This window comes from Stegostoma tigrinum, chromosome 3, assembly GCF_030684315.1.
Source record: "Stegostoma tigrinum isolate sSteTig4 chromosome 3, sSteTig4.hap1, whole genome shotgun sequence".
Classification (NCBI taxonomy): Eukaryota; Metazoa; Chordata; class Chondrichthyes; order Orectolobiformes; family Stegostomatidae; genus Stegostoma; species Stegostoma tigrinum.
Genome location: NC_081356.1, coordinates 132252381 through 132273697, shown reverse-complemented (window position 1 = coordinate 132273697; position 21317 = coordinate 132252381). Strand labels below are relative to the sequence as shown.

At 43.0% G+C, this 21317-nt stretch overlaps 1 protein-coding gene across 3 annotated transcripts in view; it reads right to left on the bottom strand.

The window, feature by feature from the left end:
• The window catches only part of LOC125451349 (dual specificity testis-specific protein kinase 1-like), a 178462-nt gene that overhangs the window by 46717 nt on the left and 110428 nt on the right, over nucleotides 1-21317 (bottom strand). For all 3 annotated transcript variants that reach the window (XM_048528379.2, XM_048528378.2, XM_048528377.2), the window contains 2 exons: nucleotides 17221-17367; nucleotides 10181-10263 (listed from right to left, as the gene is read on the bottom strand). In XM_048528379.2, coding sequence (XP_048384336.2) covers nucleotides 10181-10263; nucleotides 17221-17367 — 230 coding nt within the window. The remainder of the gene's footprint in view (nucleotides 1-10180; nucleotides 10264-17220; nucleotides 17368-21317) is intronic.

The following is a 21317-nucleotide window of genomic DNA, read 5'->3' as shown; positions in this document are numbered from 1 at the left end:
CTTTGTCCATAACAACACTACAGACACTAATAAGTAGGGATGGTCAATAACTGCTAGCCTAGCCAGCAGCACCCATACCCCAGGAATTGGAAAAAGAGACCTTGTTGGGAATGAGGTGTGCCAAGTAGATTTGACTGTGCAAATAGGGAGGAAAAAAAAAATCAATCAATCCAAAGTTAAGATAATCAAGTGGGAGAAAGCTAACCTCAATGGGACAGATCTGAGCCAAATATATTGGGGCTAAAGATTAGCAAGAGAAGCAGTAGCTAAACAGTGGGCTTTGTCCAAAGAGGAGATGGTTCGGGCACTGTTAAGGTACATTTCTTTTGCGAGGAAATGTACAGCAAACAAATCCAGAACTCCATACATAACAAAAGAGATAGAAATTAAATTAAGGAAGAAAAAGTGTGCTTAGGACAGATGTCAGATGGCAAATACAACTGAAGTACAAGCTGAATGTAGAAGGTTCAGATAATTGGTGAAGAGGGAAATAAAAGCAGTATAGAAAGAGTACAGCTGCTAACACAACAGGGAATCTCAAAGTCATCTGTCGACATATAAATAGTAAAAGGGTAGTAGAATGCTGTGTAGGGCAGATTAGAGACCAGAAAGATGATTTACGTGTGGCAGCAGGCGTGGCTGAGGTATTAAACTAATATTTTGCATTTTGTATTATTAAGAAAGAAGGTGCTAGGCAAGTCATGGAGGTACAGGAGGTAATTTAGATACCGGAAGGGTTTAAAATTGACAGGAGTTGGACAGGCTCCGATTATAGTTAAATGGCACTATGACCAGAAAATGGATGCAAGGGAAGCAAGTAGAAAATGTGGAGACACTGGCCATAAAATTTCAATATTCTTTAGACTAAGCCAAGGGAATTGGAGAAACACAGACAAGAAGACACAGATTTAAAGTAACAGTAAAATGGGCAAAAGCAATATTAAAGAAAAAAAAGCACTCTTCACGCATTAAGTTTTGAGGTTCTGGAATGCAATATCTGAGAGTAGAGTTGAGGCAGATTCAATCTTTCAAGAGGGAACTATAATCTGAAAAGAATGAATGTGCAGGGTTTTAGGAGAAATGGGAAGATGGTACGAAGTTTAAAATTGGATAGCTGATGCAGAAATGATGGGTCAGATGGCCTTCTTCTGCATTGTAATAATCCTGTGATCTCGTCAGTGTAGGTCAGGCTGGATTGAACAACAGATCTTTTCCTGTTCACCAGCCATCTCAATGGCGTTCCACAAATCTTCTGAGCAGTGAGGCAATACGCTAACTACAGTGTTGTTCCTGGGGTCATTGCTTCTTCACAGAACCAACATCAATATTTATCAGCTTAGTAAATTTAAAGAGGGTATCTCAAAAGTTGGTCATGTTGGATTTTACACTGATGGAAGCTGAGACTTGGAATGTGAACCAAGAATAAAAAGTCACATCATGTAAGAAAGCAGCTTAACATGACCAAAAATATAACAATGCACGAGTTCATTTCCACAGGAAACCTTAGATCAACCATACTTAGATTCTATTTTAAAAAAGAAATCTATAAAAATGAGGAAGTGAAAGAAAGATTTGAGGATGATACCAAAGCTAAGCTGTTATAACTATTGGGAAGAGGTTAGAGGCTGCAACTCTACTGTCAAGAAGGCTGAAATCCAAAAAGAGTCTTTAAAATTGAATGAGTTTGATAGGGTAGGCACAGTAAAGATATTTCTGAATGTAGGGGCATCCAAAACTAGGACAATAAGGCCGTCATTAACAAGTTCACAAGATGGGATTCAGGAGAAGCCTCTTTACCCAGAGATTCATGAGAAAATTGAACTTGATGCCACAGTGTTTGGCCAAGACAAAAAAAACATTGATGCATTTAAGGGGAAAGCTGTACAAACTTGATTGAGAAAGATATCAAAGAAAGATTATGCTGAAAGGATTAGATAAAATCAGATTGATAAGGGATTGAGTGGAATATATACACCAGCAGACACCTATTGGGCTGAACGATCTGGTTCTGTTCTGTAAGATTCAATGCCGTAAAGTTCATTGCCACTTTATGTCAAATTTGATAGGAAATACAAGCAAGGATAACAAATTTGATCAATTCTGATGAAGCCATATTATACTGGAGACGTCAATTATTTCTATCTCCACAGATTCTGCCAGACCTGTTGAGTTTATTTCTGTTTTTATAATAAATTTAATCACTAATCTGTAATGAGTCTGTCAGATTCTAATTAGGTGTCACAATAAACTAAAATTAAGAACGAGTTGATGAGAGTAAAAGTTAATTGAATTCTTCTGGACGACATTTACTCGAAGTAAAACAGACTGAACTCTCCTCAAAATATAATTGTAATGTCTCTAGAACTGCAGGAAGTATGAGAGCTCAGATATAAACCTTAATGTTTGAAGGAGAACTGAAGAGGCACACCGAGGATAAAAATATAAAGAATAAAAATTGAAAAGCAATTAAATTCTAATTAGGATAAGGTGTAGTTTAATGCAACTCAGACAGTACACCAGGTGGCATGGACATATGCCATTCAACCATTATCATGTTCTAAATGATAATAATCTCACTTTTCAAGAGTCAATAGTTGGCACATCTGCCTTTTGGAGAGGCAATTTCCTAGCAACAGCTAAAGACAAAGAAAGAGAGAGAATGAGAGGCAGTAGCAGCATTGCAAAGCCCATTCATCATCTACATCTGCTCTATGGACAGCATCTGTCAGCAACATTGTTCTGCAAAAATCAACTCCCATTAGTGCCTTTGATACAGACAGACCGTTTCTTAGTTACAACCTATTGCATAGGAGAGCTGTCGGAAAGCTTTTCTCTCTGCACTTTTCAGAGAGAAACACTAATGAAATCATAAGGGAAGATATATTCTGGAAAATTCCTCAAGGCAACTGGAACTGCATCCTGCATTATCTGTAAAGGCATCCATTATATGGGCAGTGCTTTAGAAACACTTATTCTTAATACCATCAACTATTCACAAAGGTCAGCTCTCAGCAACATCCATTCATTGGGAAGGCCATGGCCTTGATAATTACTCCCTCCACACATAAAGGGTGGGAGACAGATGTAAACAAAGAATTAGTCCCTGAGTCAATGCTGATGTGCCATGTAGGACACATCATTTCCCAGAGATCCATAAACTTGGTAGTGAAAAGGAAGCAGGAGCTGCTATCTTAAATAGCTTTTACAGCACTCCCTGTGGGTCAAATAGAACAAGAGTACTCTCCACCTTGATCTCACAATGAAGCCTTCAGTCCTACTTCTGTAGGTGGCCTTTTTCCTCACCTTGCCCTTCTTCTCAAAGAATAATCTCTCATTTCCTTCTGCAATAACTTCTCTTACTCTCAAGAAAGTCCAATCTCTTGTTCCCTCCCACAAAGGTATCTCTCCAAACCCTCCCCCAATTCTCACTGCTTTACACCCACATTTGCCTCTTTTCTTTTAACTGCCAAGTCTTGATCTCTGGCACTCTTTACTTCCCTCCCAGTTGAAGAAGATTGTCCCTCGGGGACACCAAGGGAAACCTATCAATTTGTCTGCTTTCCAGCCAGGACACTGAGGTTAAAACCAACAGGGCCTCCTCATTCTGGCTTTGCAGATTCTTTATTCACTCCCAAACACCTCTGGAAACTCACTGACTGTTCATCAATATCAGGGGCCAAATCTCTGTGACATTAGCCTCAGTTGAAGCTGTGTCCAGCTAAGCTCATTCAGGCTGCCTTTTCTTCCAGCTCCAGGTGGATTTGCAACAATTTAAATTTGTTCTGGAATAATTTCTCAAATTTTCAGGAAAAAGAACTGGGATTTCTAAGTATATTAAAAACCAGGACAGTGCTTGTTCATTAAATGGCAGCTCATAACCTTTCCAAAGAATGGGTTGGTCGCCATTGAGATTCAGTGTCGCAATCATTCAGCTTCATCTTCACTATTGAAAACACCTTCGCTCTCTCAGACTGAGAGGCCTACAACATACTGACAAACCAATCACCACAGGGTCAGACAGCAGGACAACACATTGGATTTCCCAGCAATAAGGAGACTAATAAATGAGAGTGGGGGAACAGAAAGTGAAGGAGAGAAACAAAGGTGAGGGGATTGTGAGAAGGAAGGGAATAGAAATGGGGGGGGGGGGGGTGGAGAATTGACAGAAAATGGACAAGAGGGAAAGGGAAGAGGAAGGTAAAGTAGAGAGAAGAGAGGGGAGTTGAAACTGTTAAGGGGAGAAGAGAGGAGTAAAGCAGAGGGAAAAGAGGAATGGGAAGAGAAGAGCTAATCACTGATCCTTGACTTGAATAGAAACATTGAAAATAGGAGCAGGAGAAAGCCATTTAGCCCTTCGAGTCTGCTCTGCCATTCACTTTGATCATGGTTGATCATTCAACTCAATAGACTGCTCTGGCTTTCCTCCATATCCTTCGATCCCTGAAGCCCCAAATGCTACATCCTTTTCTTTCTTGAAATCATACAATGTTTTGGCCTACACTGCTTTCTGTAGTTATGAATTTCACAGGCTCATCGCCCTCTGGGTGAAGAAGAAGCTTACTCATTTCAGTGCTTAACAATTTATCCCATATCATTAGATTGTGATCTCTGCTTCTGGCCGAACCTGCCATCAGGGACATTCTTCAAGTTAAACCAAAAGCTGTATTTCTGTGCTGTATGACTATGACTCTATAATTCTGTCTAATTCTGTCAGAATTTTATAATCTCCAAGATTTCACCACCCTTATTCTACCGAACTGTAGTAAATACAATCTTAAATGAATCAACTTGCAGTTATTTCCCCATGACAGTATTCAATCATCTTGATCTGTATACCCATCCTCATCTAATCAGTTGATATCCAATTGATATTAATTGTTTTCATCACTCCAAGTCTAAAGAGTTTCCATTTTTGTTGAATTCCTCATTTTGAAACAGCTTCATAGGCAATGAAGTGCGGTCACTGTTCTAATGTTTTCTTTAGCCGTATTTGTGAAAGGATATCACTAGCTTTATTGATTAAAAACTGAAAGAACTGCGGATGCCATAAATCAGGAACAAAAGCAGAAGTTGCTGAAAGGTCAGCAGGTCTGCAGAGTCTGTGAAGAAAAGAATCAGAATTAACATTTCGGATCCAGTGGCCCTTTCTCAGAAATGATGGTAGCTGTGAAAATGTCAGTTTATATGCAGAAAATGGGGAGAGGGATGGGGTAAGGAGTAAATGGGAGGATAGAGCTTGAAGAGGGAGATAAGCAGGTGGATAGACAAAGGAGTTGGTAACGATCTGGCCAGGAGGGTGAATAGTTATTAATGGGGAACTGTTAATGATTAACAAAAGGCAGTCTGTAATGGCAGGCTATGTGACAACAAGGCCTGGTGTGTGGGGTACGGGGCTAGGAAATGGAAGAGTTTAGCCCCTAAAATTATTGAATTTGATATTGAGTCTGGAGGGCTGCAGGGGTCCAAAAGCAGTAAATGAGGCGTTGCTCTTGCAGCTCAGGCTGAACTTCGCTGGAACACCTGCAGCAAGACCGAGACAGAGATGCTGCTAGGGAACAGGGTGGGGTGTTAAAGTGGCAAGCAACAGGTAGATCAGGGTCTTTTTCTGCGATTAAACGTAGATGTTCTGTGAAGTAGTCATCCAGTCTACACTTCGTTTCCCCACTGTACAGGAGACCACACTGAGCAGCAAATGCAACAGACTAGATTCTGGGAAGTGCAGGTGAAGTGTTGCTTCACCTGGAATGTATGTTTGGGCCCTTGGATAGTGGGGAGGGAGAGGTAAATGGACAGGTGTTGCATCTTCGCTGGTTGCGGGGGGTGGTGCCATGAGGCTGTGGCAGGGGTGTTAGGAATGAGGGAAGAGTGGATCATTTAAGGGGATTCCTTGTCAACTAGATTCTGGGATATGCTGCAGGTGTTCAGAGGAAAACAACCTTAAAAGGGAGCTTACAAAATGTCCACCTTCTTTGTCAACCAAGGATTCCTCAGCACCTTTGTTGACAGGGCTCTCAACCGGGTTTGACCCATCTCCTGCACTTCCGCCCTCACCCCTTTTCTTCCCTACCGCAACAGCGATAGAGTTCCCCTTGTCTTTACCTACCATCCCACCAGCATCCATATCCAGAAGATCATCAGGCGCTATTTCCTCCACCTCCAGCGAGATGCCACCACCAGACATATTCCCCTCCCCTCTCTGATGAAGGGTCTAGGCCCGAAACGTCAGCTTTTGTGCTCCTGAGATGCTGCTTGGCCTGCTGTGTTCATCCAGCCTCACATTTTATTATCTTCCCCTCCCCTTCCTTGTCCACCTTCTGCAGGGACCATTCCCTCTGGGACACCCAAGTTTATTCTTCCTTCACCCCCAATGTCTCCCCCACAGCACCTTTCCCTGCAACCAGCAAAGGTGCAACATCCATCCATTTACTTCCTCCCTCCCGACTATCCAAGGGCCCAAAGATACCTTCCAGGTGAAGGAACAAAGAACAAAAAACTTCACCTGCACTCTCCAGAATCTAGTCTACTGCATTAGCTGCACACAATGTAATCTCCTCTATACTGGAGAAAACGAAGCAGACTAGACGACCGTTTCGTAGAACGTACACTTTCTGCTTGCAAAAAAGACCCTGATCTACCTGTTGCCTGCCACTTTAACACACCACCCTGTTCCTGCTCAGCACAAACTGGAAGAACAACAGCAGCAAAAAAAAAAGTTGCTGGAAAAGCCCAGCAGGTCTGGCAGCATCTGTGAAGGATGGTTCTTCCTCAGAACAGAGGAAGGATAACACCTCATTTTCCATTCGGGGACCCCTTGCAGCCCACCAGACTCAATATCGAGTTCAATAATTGTTCGGCCTAAACTCTCCCATTTCCTAGCCCAGTACCTGACACACCAGGCCTTGATGGTCACATAGCCTGCCATTACACACCACCTATTGTTAGTCATTAACTGTCCCCATTAACAACTATTCATCCTCCCGGCCAGATCATGATCAACTCTTGTCTATCAAACTGCTGTTCTCTCTCTCTCTCTCTCTCTCTCTCTCTCTCGCGCTGGGCTCCATCCTTTATCCTATTATTTATTCCCTACCCTATTCTCCTCCCTATTTTCTGCTTTTTTTTAAAGATTAGATTCCCTATAGTGTGGAAACAGGCCATTCGGCCCAACACATCCACACCACCCCTTGAAGCATCCCACCCAGACCCCTTCACCTATAACCCACACACCCCTGAACACTATGGGCAATTTAGCATGGCCAATCCACCCAGCCTGCACATCTTTGGACTGTGGGAGGAAACCCACGCAGACACGGGGAGAATGTGCAAACTCCACACAGACAGTCGCCCGAGGCTGGAATAAAACCCGGGTCCCTGGAGCTGTGAGGCTGCAGTGCTAACCACTGAGCCACCGTGCCGCCCAAAACATTATAAACCAACATTTTCACGGGTGCTGTCAGTTCAGAGGAAGGGTCACCAGACCCAAAACGTTAACTCTGATTTTTCTTCTTCACAGATTCTGCCAGATCTGCTGACCTTTAAGCAATTTCTGTTTTTGTTACTCACTTTATTGACCGTCCCTAATTGTCCTAGAGGAGGTGATGGTCAGCTGCCTTCTTGAACCAATGCAGTCCATGTGGTGTAGATGCAATGACAGTGCTGTTCAGAAGGGAGTTTTAGGATTTTAACCAAGCAACATTGATAAATGTTGTTGCAATTATAATTTGATTCAAAACCAGGGGAATCTCAGGTTGAAACATTTGGAATATATGCTTAGCAGAGGAGCCATTGGTGCAAAATTACCATCTGTGGGATTATGACTGAATGCCACCAACTAAACATAACAGAGAAAACATGGAAACCAATTTGCGCAAAGCAAGATTTCACAAATAGCAAAGAGAGCACGACCAGATATTGTTGGATAGGTGAATTTACATGGACTAATTAGCTTCCTTCACCACCAACTATGGTGTGCAAAAGAGTTCATTTTAAAATGTCTCACAGCATGCTCACAGTTTGTGTTTGAGATTTGGCTTTACTTTCATTCTAAATCAGCATTTTTAGACATTTGGATCATGTCTCCTTTTGGCCTTGCTTTCTCTAATGAAAACCAGAACATGAGGTCAGGGTGTCCTGCAGCCCAAGAGAAGTTGTCTGGTTTCCATAGGGAGGAAGAACCTGCTTCTAACCATCAAGCAGAATCCACATAGAATATCAGCATATCAGCTGATCCCTTTATTCCTCTACCCCTCATGTGTTCACTAACTTTCCCACAAATGCATTGACACAATTAGGCACAACTGTGGCCTGTAAGTACCACATTCTAATCGAATCTCTCTGGGGGTTAGCCTGAACTATAAATTGGGTGTAACTGACTGTGAAATTCTTGAGTAGCTACCGGTCTCAGACTTGCCTTGCATCAACATTTCATTACATGTCTGTAAAGGTGGCTCTGTTAAAAATCAAAACACCTATCAAATTGAAAACAGAACCTCAGTTATTATTTTCACATGACTTAATTTAAGAGGATGTGCTCATTTTCTTGAAAAGACTTCAGGTTTTAAGGAAATGATGTAGACTTTATTTTAAACATGCCTTTTCAGACAGTAAGTGAAATGACTCCACAGAGGCTGGTATCCCATTACCACATCACCTTTATTTACACGGAGAGTCCTTCAAAATGAGCCTGCTCTGAGTCAACAGTACCTCTGACCCTCCTGTCAGTCAGGGCTCCCTGACTGAGGCTGCTAGTCTGGTCCAATGAGGAAACTCTTACTCTATTACGCTCACCTGGCTGACCTCATTTCAATTACTACAGTAAAGTCCTTTTGTTTTTCTCTTCAATATGTGAGAGCCTGTTTGGCCATGAAAGGTACATTCATAACACACCAAGCAGGTTGATTATCATGCTGTAAAATGTATGAACATGTTTACAATGGGCAGTAGGAGCAGTGGAGTCTCCTGATCAGACCCGATCAGATCTGAAGAAGGGTCCAGACCCGAAACGTCAGCTTTCCTGTTTCTCTGATGCTGCCTGGCCTGCTGTGTTCGTCCAGCTCCACACCTTGTTATCTTAGACTCTAGCACCGGCAGTCCCTACTATCTCTCCTGATCAGCTAGTCTTGAGGGGTGGCACCCCTCTAACTAAAGCCTCTGACTTTGGACCCAGTTACCCATCCCAGGTAAATCTAACAATGGAAACAGATATAACATATGCTCTGTCTGCCATGTGTCTTTTGAGTCTAAACAATTAAGTAAAACATGGTACTAAGAATTAAGGCTGTGTATTATACACAAGGGAAGAGGCATAAGAATGGTTATCTTAGCCTTTACACTGAAGCACCAGCCATCAGTACAAATTCTCAGTTGTATCTATTTATTTAGTGTTATATGCAACAGTTGAATTCCTCAAACTGCACAGTGCTTCAGAAGAACCAGCATCATTTCAGGAACAATTTCCACATTCTAAACCCTCAAGTCATTTATTCTATGTTACCATCTTATGTGACTATCTTACAACTTTTATCCCTAGCTTTGGATGTGGCCAACAAGTGGAATGATCAAGTCCCATCATAGTTTTAAAGATGGCTATCAGGTTACCATTAGAGGCAAGAACCCGAGCTTGTTTTGCCATTCTGGATATTTTTACCCTCTCATTTTTGGTACCATCCTCATGAATCACTTTGCATCTTTTCCACTGGACCTTATACCTTACTTCTGTCATTTCCTTTTAAGTCAGCTAATCAGGATCAATTTTGTTTCACTGGACAGGACTCTCACTTCACAGTCAGATTCAAACTCTCACCACACGCCTAAAGGAACAAATCTAGACGGTCACTTGCAGTGCAGTAACAGAGGAAATGCTGCAGTGCCAGGGTGAGGCATTTTGATGAAATTAAACAGTGGCCATGTGTGCCGCCTTAGTTGAGTGTTCAAGATTTTATAGTTATTATTTAAAAGAAAAGGAGGTTCTCCAAGGTGTTGCAATGAATATTTACCTCTTAATTGCTAACATAAAATCAGTCCATTCAATTTCATCTGTATGCAAATGGGTTGCTGCAATTGCTACATTACAACAGTGTCTTCACCTTAAAGTTGTTCATTGGAAGCATTTTGGAACTTAAAGATGTGTAAAAGGCAGTATATGAATGCAAGTTCTTTCTTGCTTTTTATTTTCACTCACCTATAATTCGGGATTTTTTCTGAAAGGCCAAAGTCTCCCACCACAGCTGTGTACGACTTCCCTTCATGTTTCACCAAGCAATTCTGAAAGGAAAACACAGCAATATTCCATAAATTTCCAATGTTTCTGCATGAAACCCACAGGTCCTCTCCCTCAAATTAAAGTGAGAGTTGTTTTATTGATTAATGGGATTCGGGCATCTCTGGCTAAGCCAGCATTTATTGCCTACCCCAAAATGCCCACCTCTAATTGCTTGGACGTATACAGCCAGCCCTTCATCATCCAGGATCAAAATCCCCAAAGCCTTGCGTCGCCAAACACCATCTCACAGCCAATGCACGTACAGTCCTGCCACATCCAGTTGTGAATGATGATTAACAATTGAACAATTAATAGGAGGAGGCAGCTCCACAAATACCCCCATGTTGAATGATTTGGAACCAAGCAGGCCCATGTAAAAGATCTATCTCGGCCCTCTCCAGGGGTTCCAAGCATCAGAGATGCCAGTCTTCAGCCAATTCGACTCACTTGACGTTATTTGAGGCAGCACTGATAAAGCCACCAGTTCCTAATTGGCCTTGACCAGAGAGTGTGTTGCCATTTCAGGAGGGCAGTTGAGAGACATCCACATTGTTGTGGGTCTGGAGTCACATGTAGGCCAGACCAGGTAAGGATGACAGATTTCCTCTTTAAAAATAACATTAATGAACAAGGGTAGTAGGAACTGCAGATGCTGGAGAATCTGAGATAACAAGGTGTAGAGCTGGATGAACACAGCAGGCCAAGCAGCAGAGGAGCAGGAAAGCTTACGTTTCGGGAAGGGTCTAGGCCCAAAACGTCAGCTTTCCTGCTCCTCTGATGCTGTTTGGCTTGCTGTGTTCATCCAGCTTCACACCTTATTATCTCAATTGAAAAACAAGACTGATTTTATGACAATTAATAATAGTTCAATGATTCCTATTACTGATATTAGCTTTGAATTCAAGACTTCATAAACTAAATTAATTTCCACAAGCTGCCATGGTGGGATTTCACCAATGTCCTCAGAGAATTAGCCTGGGTATCAGTGGATGTGGCCATCACTGCCTGGGCCACCATTCATTGTCTGTTTCCCTCAACATGGTGGTGGTGAGCTGCCTTCTTAGACAGCTATATGCATGTCCTGTACGAAGACCCACATGCCGTTAAGGAGAGAATTTAATGGTTTTGATCCAGCAACACTGAAGGAATAGCGAAGTGTTTCCAAGTCAGGATGATGAGTGACTTGGAGGGGATTTTGCTACAGGTGGTATTCCCATGTATCTGCTGCCCTTGTTCTTCTGGATGGCAGTGGTCATGGGTTTAAAACGTGCTGCCTAAGGATTGTTGAATCTCCGCAGTGCATCTTGTAGATAGTGCACACTGCTGCTACTGAGCATCGGTGGTGGATGTTTTTGGATGTAGTGCCAATCAAACAGCCTGTTACACCCTGAATGCTGTCAAGCTTCTTGAGTGTTGTTGGAGCTGCATCCATCCAGGCAAGTGGGGAATGTTCCATCACACTCCTGACTTGTGCCTTGTAGATGGTGACAAACTTTGAGGAATCAATCAGAAGGGGAGTTATTCACCACAGCATTCCTAGATGCTGACCTGCTCTTGTAGCCCAGTGTTCAGTGATGGTAATGCCATTGAATGTGAAGGGGCAGTCATTAGATCGTGTCTTGTTGAAGATGATCATAGCTTGGCATTTGTGTGGTTGAATGTTACTTGCCACTTGTCAGCCCAAGCCTCAACATCATCCAGGTCTTGCTGCATTTGGACAAAGACTGCTTCAGTATCTGAGGAATTGTGAATGTGCAATGTTCAGAGCCAGTGAGCATCCCTATTTCTGATATTATGATGGACAGAAGGTCACCGAAGAAGCAACTGAAGATGGCTGGGCCGAGGACACTACACTGAGGAGCTCCTGCAGAGATGTCCTGGAGCGGAGATTACTGACCTCCAACAACCACAACCATCTTTACTTGGGCCAGGTATCACTCCAATCAGCAGAGGGTTTGCACCCAATAATCCTTACCACACTCAATTGAACGCAGGCTTGATGTCACCTCATCTGTGGAATTCAGTTCTTTTGTCCATGTTTATGTCCAGTTCCAGTCAACCAGTTATAAGAAGGATATTATCAAACTAGACAGGGTTCAGAAGAGATTTACCCAGATGTTGTCGGATACGGAAAGTTTGAGTTATAAGGAAAGGGTGGGACGTTTTTCACTGGAGTGTAGGAGGTTGAGAGGTGACCTGATACAAGTTTGTAAATAGACAGGTATAGATAGAGTTGATGGTAGTTGTCTTTGTGGAATTTCAAGACTAGGGGGTACATTCTTAAGGTAAGAGGAGAGAGATTTAGCAAAGACATAAGAGGAAATGTGTTTTGTTTGCACAGAGGGTGGTTCACATATGGAATGAACTTCCTGAAGAAGTGGTGGATCCGAGTACAATTACAACATTTAAAAAGCATTTGAATGGATAGATGAATAGGAAATGTTTGGAGCGATATGGGCCAGGCGCAGGCAAGTGGGACTAGTTTAATTTGGGATTATGTTTGGCATGGACCAGTCAGACCAAATGGTCTGTTTCCGTGCTGAAAGGTTTTATCTGAACCAAGGCTATAATGAGGTCAGGAGCTGAGTGACCCTGGCGAAACCCAGAACTGGGTGTCACTGAGTAGGTTACTGCTGAGCAGGTGCTGTTTGATAGTGCTGCTGATGACATATTCCATTACTTTATTGATGGTCGAAAGTAGACTGATGGGGTGGTAATTGGCTGGATTGGATTTGTCCTGCTTTTGTTCAGGTACACAACATACCTGCACAATTTTCAACATTGGTAGGTAGATACCAGTGTTGTAACTGTTCTGGAACAGCTTGCCCAAGTATAGATATTTTTAATCAACCTCTTGAGACATGTTCTGTCTTACCTCCATGGTATGACAGGAAATTGGACCTTCTGGCCCAGGTTGATCCAAGTGGCAAGTAACATTCACACCACACAAAGGCCCGAGCAAACTACTGTCAATCGTCAAGCAATAGTAAAGGTCATTGGCAATGTTATTGAGCTGCACTCACAGTGGAGTAACCTGTTTACCTATGACCAATTTGGATTCTGCCAAAGCTACTCTGCTCCAGATCTCATTGCAGCCTGGTACAAACTACATTCAAGTGCTACATTTCAGATGCCATGTCAAAATGATTGGCCCCGATGTCAAGGCAACTTTTGACTATGTTTGACAGGAACGAGCCCCCACAAAATTAATGGCAGTTGGAACCGAGTGGGGGAGTCACCACTGACCGACGTCATACTCAGCACAAGGGTTAGTTATAGTTTTCCAATACCAAGTATCTCAGCTCCAGGACGTCGCTGCAGGAGTTCCTCAGTGTAGATATTTTCCTAATTAGCTCAAGCAGAGATGGTATTACACATTTCTGGAGCAGGTGGAACATGAAACCCAGGCGTGCTGGCTCAGAAATAGGGACACTATCACTTTACCGTAAGAGTTCCTGAATGTAGTACTTTCTAATCAGTCTGTTGAGAGATATTATTACACACCTCAAGTCCCACAGGTGGGAATTGAATCCAAGTCTCTTGGTCCAGAGTACCACGAGAGCCTTTAGTTCCACAGTGTGGCATCCCAGGCCCAACCATTTTCAGCTGCTTCATCAATAACATTTCCTTCATTATAAGTTCGAAAGCGAGAGCTACATTGTTAGCGCCATTCATAGTCTGTTGCACGATCATGACCATAAGCAGCAACATTGGACAACATTCAGAGTTGGTCTGACAAGTGACAAATCATGTTTGTGCCAGACAAGTTGCAGGTAATGACCAAATCCAACAAAACAGAATCTAACTGATCTCTTTAAAATTCAATGGTGTGATCATCCCTGAGTAGCCCCAACATCAACAATACAAGTTTTGTGGTTATACGTGCAGGTCAAAGGGCGGCCCGGTGGCTCAGTGGTTAGCACTGCAGCCTCACAGCACCAGGGACCCAGGTTCGATTCCAGCCTCGGGTGACTGTCTGTGCAAACTCCGCACATTCTCCCCGTGTCTGTGTGGGTTTCCTCTGGATACTCCGGTTTCCTCCCACAGTCCAAAGATGTGCAGGCTAGGTAGATCGGCCATGATAAATTGCCCGTAGTATTCAGGGGTGTGTGGGTTATAGGGGGGTGGGTCTGGGTGAGATGCTTCAAGTGGCGGTGTGGACTTGTTGGGCCAAAGGGCCTGTTTCCACACTGTACAGAATCAAATCTAATCTAATCTAAATCAAATCAAAGGCCAGGAATACTGAAATAAGTTAACTTGCCTCCTGACTCCCCACAGCCTGTCCAATATCTATAAAAAAAGGTACAAGTCAAAAATTTACAATAATTGCTGAAGCATGTATAATATGAGATGTCTCCATCTGTGAGAAAATTCCCATGCTGGAGTCTGTATAGAGTCTTTGTAATGAATAAAATTACCTTGCTTCTTTCATACTTTCCCTTTCATTTGTAGTTCACAAGTCTGGACATTTAGATCCAATTGCTATTGTAGGGAGGCAGACTGGCAGATTCAAGGAAAACGTACACATATGAGGCCAGGAGTTCCTGCTGTGTACTTCGGTCCTGTGTGAACCAGCTAGTGGGAGTATTTGCAGACATCTTTAACCTCTCCTTACTACAATCTGAAGACCCCATCTGCCACCATCATCCCAATGCCAAGGAAAAATCACACAGAGGGCCTCAATTACTACCACCCGGCAGCTGTGACCTCTGTGATTATGAAGTGCTTCAAGAGGTTAGTCCTGGCTCACATTAACTCCAGCCTACCACACTGCCTTGTTCCTTTGTATTTCACCTACCATTGGAATAGGTCCACAGCAGGCACCATCTCCTTGGCCCTAAACTCATCCCTGGAACATATGGATAACAAGGATACCAGTCAGGTTCCTATTTTTTCCACTACAGTTCTGACTTCAACACCATAGTACCAAACCAACTCATCTCTAAACTCCGAGATCTAGGTTTTGGCCCCCCTCTCTAACTGGATCCTGAATTTCCTGATCCACAAACTGCAATCAGGAAAATATATGTGACAACACTTCTTCCACTATAATCCTCAACACCGGTGGCCGGCAAGGCTGTGTACAAAGTGCCCTACTTCTCATACATTCATGACTGCGTGGCCAATTCTGTCCCAACTCCATTTATAAGTTTGCCGACCACTCCACTTTTGTGGAGCAGATCTCAAATGACAATGAGACAATTCAGGAAAGAGTGCTTAGCAGCATAGTATAAAGACAACAATCTCTCCATCAACATCAACAAAGGAGCTGGTTATTGACTTTAGGAAGTGGAGTGGTGGGCATGTACCTGTCTGTATTAATGGTGCTGAGTTGGAGATGGTCGAGAGTGTCAAGTTCATGGAAATGATGATTATCAACACTCTATCCTGGTCCACCCACATTGACAAAATGGTCCAGAAAGCACAACAATGGCTCTACTTCCTCAGAAGGCTAAGAAAAATCTGTATTTCCATAAAGACTCTTACAAACATCCTATCTGGATTTATCAGTGTGATGTGGCAACTGCTGTTCCTAAGACTGCAAGAAACTATATAGAGGGTCGTGAACACAGCCCAGTCCATTAAGCAAACCAGCCTTCCATCCACTGACTCCATCGATACTTCCCACTGCATCAGGAAAGCAACCAACATCATCAAAGACACCTCCCACTTTAGTTTTATTCTCTTCCACCATCTTCCATCAGGCAGAAGATATAAAAGTGAATACGTGTATGATTAGATTCAAGAACAGCTTCTTCCCTGCTGCTATCAGACTTCTGAATGGAGTTCTCAAATGTTAATTCTGATCTCTCTCTGCACCCTATGTGTGACTTTAGCACTATATTCTGCACCCTGTTTCTTTTTAGATTTTTTTTCCTTTATTCATTCACAGGGTGAGAGCATGGCCAGGCCAGCAATTATTGACCATCCCTAATTGCCCAGAGGGCAACCAGGAGTCAATCACATTGCTGTGGGTCTGGACACACATGTAGGTGAATCAGATGGGCTTTTTCCTGACAAATCACAATGGATACATGATCACTAGATTCTTAATTCCAGGTATTCACTGAATTCAAATTCTACCATCTGCTGTGGCACGATTTGAACTGAGGTCCCCGGAATATGATCTGGGATCTGGATTAACAGTCCAGCAAAAATGCCACTCGCCTTCCCAGCATTCTGCTACGCTGATCCGCTTTGTTCGGTATGATCTCCCTGTGTAGTATGCAGAACAACACTTTTCACTATTTCTTAGTGCATGTAACAGCAATCAACCAACCAGGTTTATAGCTAGCAAAATGCTTTTCAAGTTTAGTCACTGTTGTGACATACAGAATGCAGTTGTGAATTTGAGCACAGCAAACTTTCTCAAACAGCAAAAAGACAAATAGCCTATTTCTCACTTCAAGTCATATTCGTGGAGCGACAAATATTGGCCAGGACAATGGGGAGAATTCCCTTGCTTTTCCTCAACTCTTTTTGTTTAGTTCATTCGGGAATTTGAGTGTCACCAGCTGGATTAGCATTTATTGCCCATCCCTACATGGGCTTGAGAAGATAGTGGTGAGCCGCCACCTTGAACTGCTGCAGTCCATGTGCTGTAAGTAGACCCACAATGCCCCTACAGGGAATTCCAGGATTTTGACCCAGTGACAGTGACGGAATGGGCAGTATATTTCCAAGTCAAGATGGTAAGTGGCTTGGAGGGGAACTTGCAGGTGGTGATATTTTTATGTATCCACTGCCCTTGTCCTTCTAGGTGCAAGTGGGTTATGGGTTCTTTTGTCAATTATTTGTTTTCTGGTATACTGGCCTTCCCACCTCCACTGTGCAAAATTTCTCTAGAATGCATTGACCAAGGTAGAGCATTGAGGAAAGTGTGAGCTGTTCTGGATGGATTAGACTAAAGATAAGCTGAACACCGTTCTGATCTGACATTGTTTTGCTATTTTTTTTACCTTTGACGTCAAATCACGATGGAAGATTCCCTTGGAGTGCAGGTAGCACAGGCCTTTTGCAATGTCCAGCGCCAGCTTAATCCTCACCAACCAAGACAGATACTCATTGCTGCCTAGTACCTGCTCTAGGCTCCCTCCATTGATATACTGAAGGAAAGAAGAAAGGCCCTGATTAATTAATATTATTTATGTAAATATCAGTGCATTTACGATCTTTCCACATATTTATCTGAAACTTACAATGCAATTTACATGGGCTACACAGGAGAGGCAGCTCCTGCAAATTGTGGGCAGCTGCATCACAAGTTCCCTTCGGTGTTGCTTAGTCCCAGCTCTAATTGATACAACTGGGTAAAAAGGGAATAATTCAGCTGGTACTGTTTGTTCCCATGCAGGTCTCAGTATTATCTCCCTTACATGTACAGTACACATTAGGATTAAAGTGAACATTTCATTCAGGTCTAATATGTTAGGACTGGCGTGTCTTAGTCTCGGTTACTGTATTCATGCAGTGTAGAGCAGTAAAAGAGACCCATTCACTCCTATCTGATTGACGTGAGAATTTCTGGATCTACTTGTATAAACCTTCAAAACGAGGTTAAAAAAAAAGTCCAGGTTATAATCTTCTTGATGCATGTGAGATGCTGCTAGCCCTAAATCAGTTTATCTGGCTGCTTATGAACAGGTGACATTGGTAGAAACTTGCCTTTTACATTGATTCAACAGGACAGAAATAATCCCTTAAACCTAACTGATCTATGTTGGTGGTTAGCTTCACATGAGCTTCCACCCACCCCATCTCATCTCATCCTACACTATCTGCATATCTTTGCGTTACTTTCTACTGCATGCATTTATCATAATTTCCTTTCAGCACTGCAGTGCTGTTCTGAAGAATAGAATGGTGACAGCACAAAGGAGGTGATTCAGTGTCAGTTCTCACTCTTGAAATAAATCCCACTCTCGTGGCTTTTCTCCAGATCCCTGCAAATCTTCTCGCTTCAGATGCTCATCTAGTCCCTTTCAAAGCCACAGTTGAATCTGTCTTCATGTCTGTCCCAGTCAGTACATTCCAGATCCTAACCACTGGAGACAAAAAAAAATGCCACCCATTGGGTCTTTCAGCAACTCATATTCCGCTTGGGAACCCTGCAGCCCAATGGTATCAATGCTTCAATGCACAAGCTTCAAAATCTCCCCTCCCCCCACTGCATCCCAAAACCAGCCCAGTTCTTCCCCTCCCCCCACTGCATCCCAAAACCAGCCCAGCTCTTCCCCTTCCCCCACTGCATCCCAAAACCAGCCCAGCCTGTCTATGCCTCCCTAACTTGTTCTTCCTCTCACCCATCCCTTCCTCCCACCTCAAGCCGCACCTCCATTTCCTACCTACCACCTCATCCCGCCTCCTTGACCTGTCCATCTTCCCTGGACTGACCTATCCCCTCCCTACCTCCTCACCTATACTCTCCTCTCTACCTATCTTGTTTTCTCTCCATCTTCAGTCCGCCTCCCCCTCTCTCCCTATTTATTCCAGTTCCCTCTCCCCATCCCCCTCTCTGAAGAAGGGTCTAGGCCCAAAACGTCAGCTTTTGTGCTCCCGAGATGCTGATTGGCCTGCTGTGTTCATCCAGCTTCACACTTTGTTATCTTGGATTCTCCAGCATCTGCAGTTCCCATTATCACTCACACAGTCCCCCACTATCAGTTTTACAACTTCTGTAATTTCCTTGCTCCTGTATGTTGAGCTAAGTTCCACATTTTCACCACTCCCTTGGATAAGGTTTGTGTCAGTTTCCTATCAGATTTATTAGTAGTCTTGATATTTGTCATCTATTATTTTCGATAACACCTAAGACAGAAATCATTTTCTCTATTATGATCCAAATTGATGGTAATTCTACACAATTCACATCCCAGAGTGAAACCTGGCTTGATAGATCATCAGTTTTATTTTTCCACGGTTTACCATGGAGGTTCCTCATGGAACATATTCACAAGAAGCTGCCAATGTACTTTTAACAAAGGAACATGTGTTTTTTTCTTTTGCATAATAAACAAAGTTTACACCAGACAATAATTATTAAATAATCACAGTACAAACATCACAAAGAAAGATGAAATCCTTTCATCCCACCAACGTCCATATAGGCACTCAAACCTCAGTGAAGAGTCACGCTTATCTCCATGCAGCAAAGCTTCTTGCTCAGTTGGCATGGCTGTAGTCAGTTTTTTTCAGGCAAACTGTGATACTACTGAGCCAAGTCTATCTATTGAGTCCATACATAAGGAGCCAACTTAGTGTGACTTAGCACCAGATTGCTGGAGTCGAGCATCTCAAGGAATTCAGTGGAGGAAGCACTGTTTGGTTATTTCTGCCTAAACAAAACAGTTAATTGGGAAACTGAAAGAACTACTGACGCTGTAAATCAGGAACAACATCAGACATTGCTGGAAAAGCTCAGCAGGTCTGGCAGAATCTGAAGAAGGAAAAAAAAAATCAGAATTAGCATTTTGGGTCCGGTGATCCTTCCTCAGAACTGGTCACTAGACCCGAAACGTTTACGCTGATATTTTCTTCTCAGATGCTGCCAGACCTGCTGAGCTTTTCCAGCAACTTTGTTTTTGTTCCTGATTTCTGTTTTCGCAGCTGATTAGAAAGTAGAGTTGGTGAATATTTCTAGTCTTTACTGCAAAAGTGAAGTGTTTACTTCTGCTCCCACATCTTGTGATATTATGATCTTAACACTTCCTTTAAAGTTATTTGAGGACTCTACTTTGACCCTCTTTTCAAGAAAGGCGTTCCAAAGACTCTTAGCCCTGTCGAGTGCCTGGCAAGAGACTTGGGAGAAGAGAATGACCCTCATATCGGACACAGGCTGGGGATGGGGCATGGTTATGTAGGGGTTGTTTAGTGAAAAAGAGGGGGGAATGAATTATCAAACCATGGCTGGGCCAAGGTGGTGCATTAGCTCCCAGTGAAGAGAAACTGCTCAGTACAGGCCCTAACATTCCACAACAGGATGTTCAGGAGAAGCATGCTTCCCGTTTAACTGTAATCTTAACAAACACACAAGTGATTTACTGGGCCTGTCTGGAAGCTGGTTTCAGGAATGACTCACCAAGTAATGAGCCAACAGCAACAAGTCCTGGCAACTCCCAGAACAAGGGCCTGAAAAGGCAATCTCAGGGGAGAGAGACAGAGAGAGAGAGAAAGAGAGAGAGAGAGAGAAAGAGAGAAAGAGAGAGAGAAAGAGAGAGAGAGAGAAAGAGAGAGAGAAAGAGAGAGAGAGAGAGAGAGAGAGAAAAAGAGAGAGAGAGAGAGAGAGAGAGAGAGAGAGAAAGAGAGAGAATTGCTGGAACTGTCAAGCAGGGCTAACTTTCATTCCTTGCCATCTCTGCAATAGTCCCACCTGTCAGTGCGAAGCTATTTCATCCTTCAGAAAATAATGCCAACTTGTAATTATAGAAAACCTTTCCTGCAGTGAAACATCCCAAAAGGCCTTCTCAGGAGCGATAAACAAACATTTGACACCAAGCCTTATAAGTAGATATTAAATGATCAAAAAAATTTCGGTATTTCTGCAGCTCTCAACACGTTTCCAGGATGGTGTGTTGCCTCCCAACTACCAGAGTAAAGAACACGTCACAGGACAGCTTCAGAACTTGCTTCTGGGGTACGGTGAACAGCCAGATGTCATGGTTCACACTAGAAGTAATTAAGTAGGAAGGGGCATGTGGTCCTGCAATGGGAATTTAGGGAGGTTGGTAGAATATTAGCAAGCAGGACTGCTGAAGTGGTAATCTCCAGTTTACTCCCAGTGCCACAAGCGAGTACAGAAACTGGAAGATAATAAACATATATGACGAAAGCTGATGTAGGACAGAGGGCTTTCTATTCCCGGGAGTGGATCTGGAGGAAATGGCACTTTTACCAACTGGACATGTTGCATCAGAAAGGAGATGGAACAAAGTTCATTGTCACATTTTGCTGGTCTTATTTGGGAAGATTTAAACAAGCTAATGGGGGGGCGCGGTGGCGTGTGAACTAGGAGAAAATATAAGAAAGTATTACTAGGGTGCAATAATTTTCTCAGGAA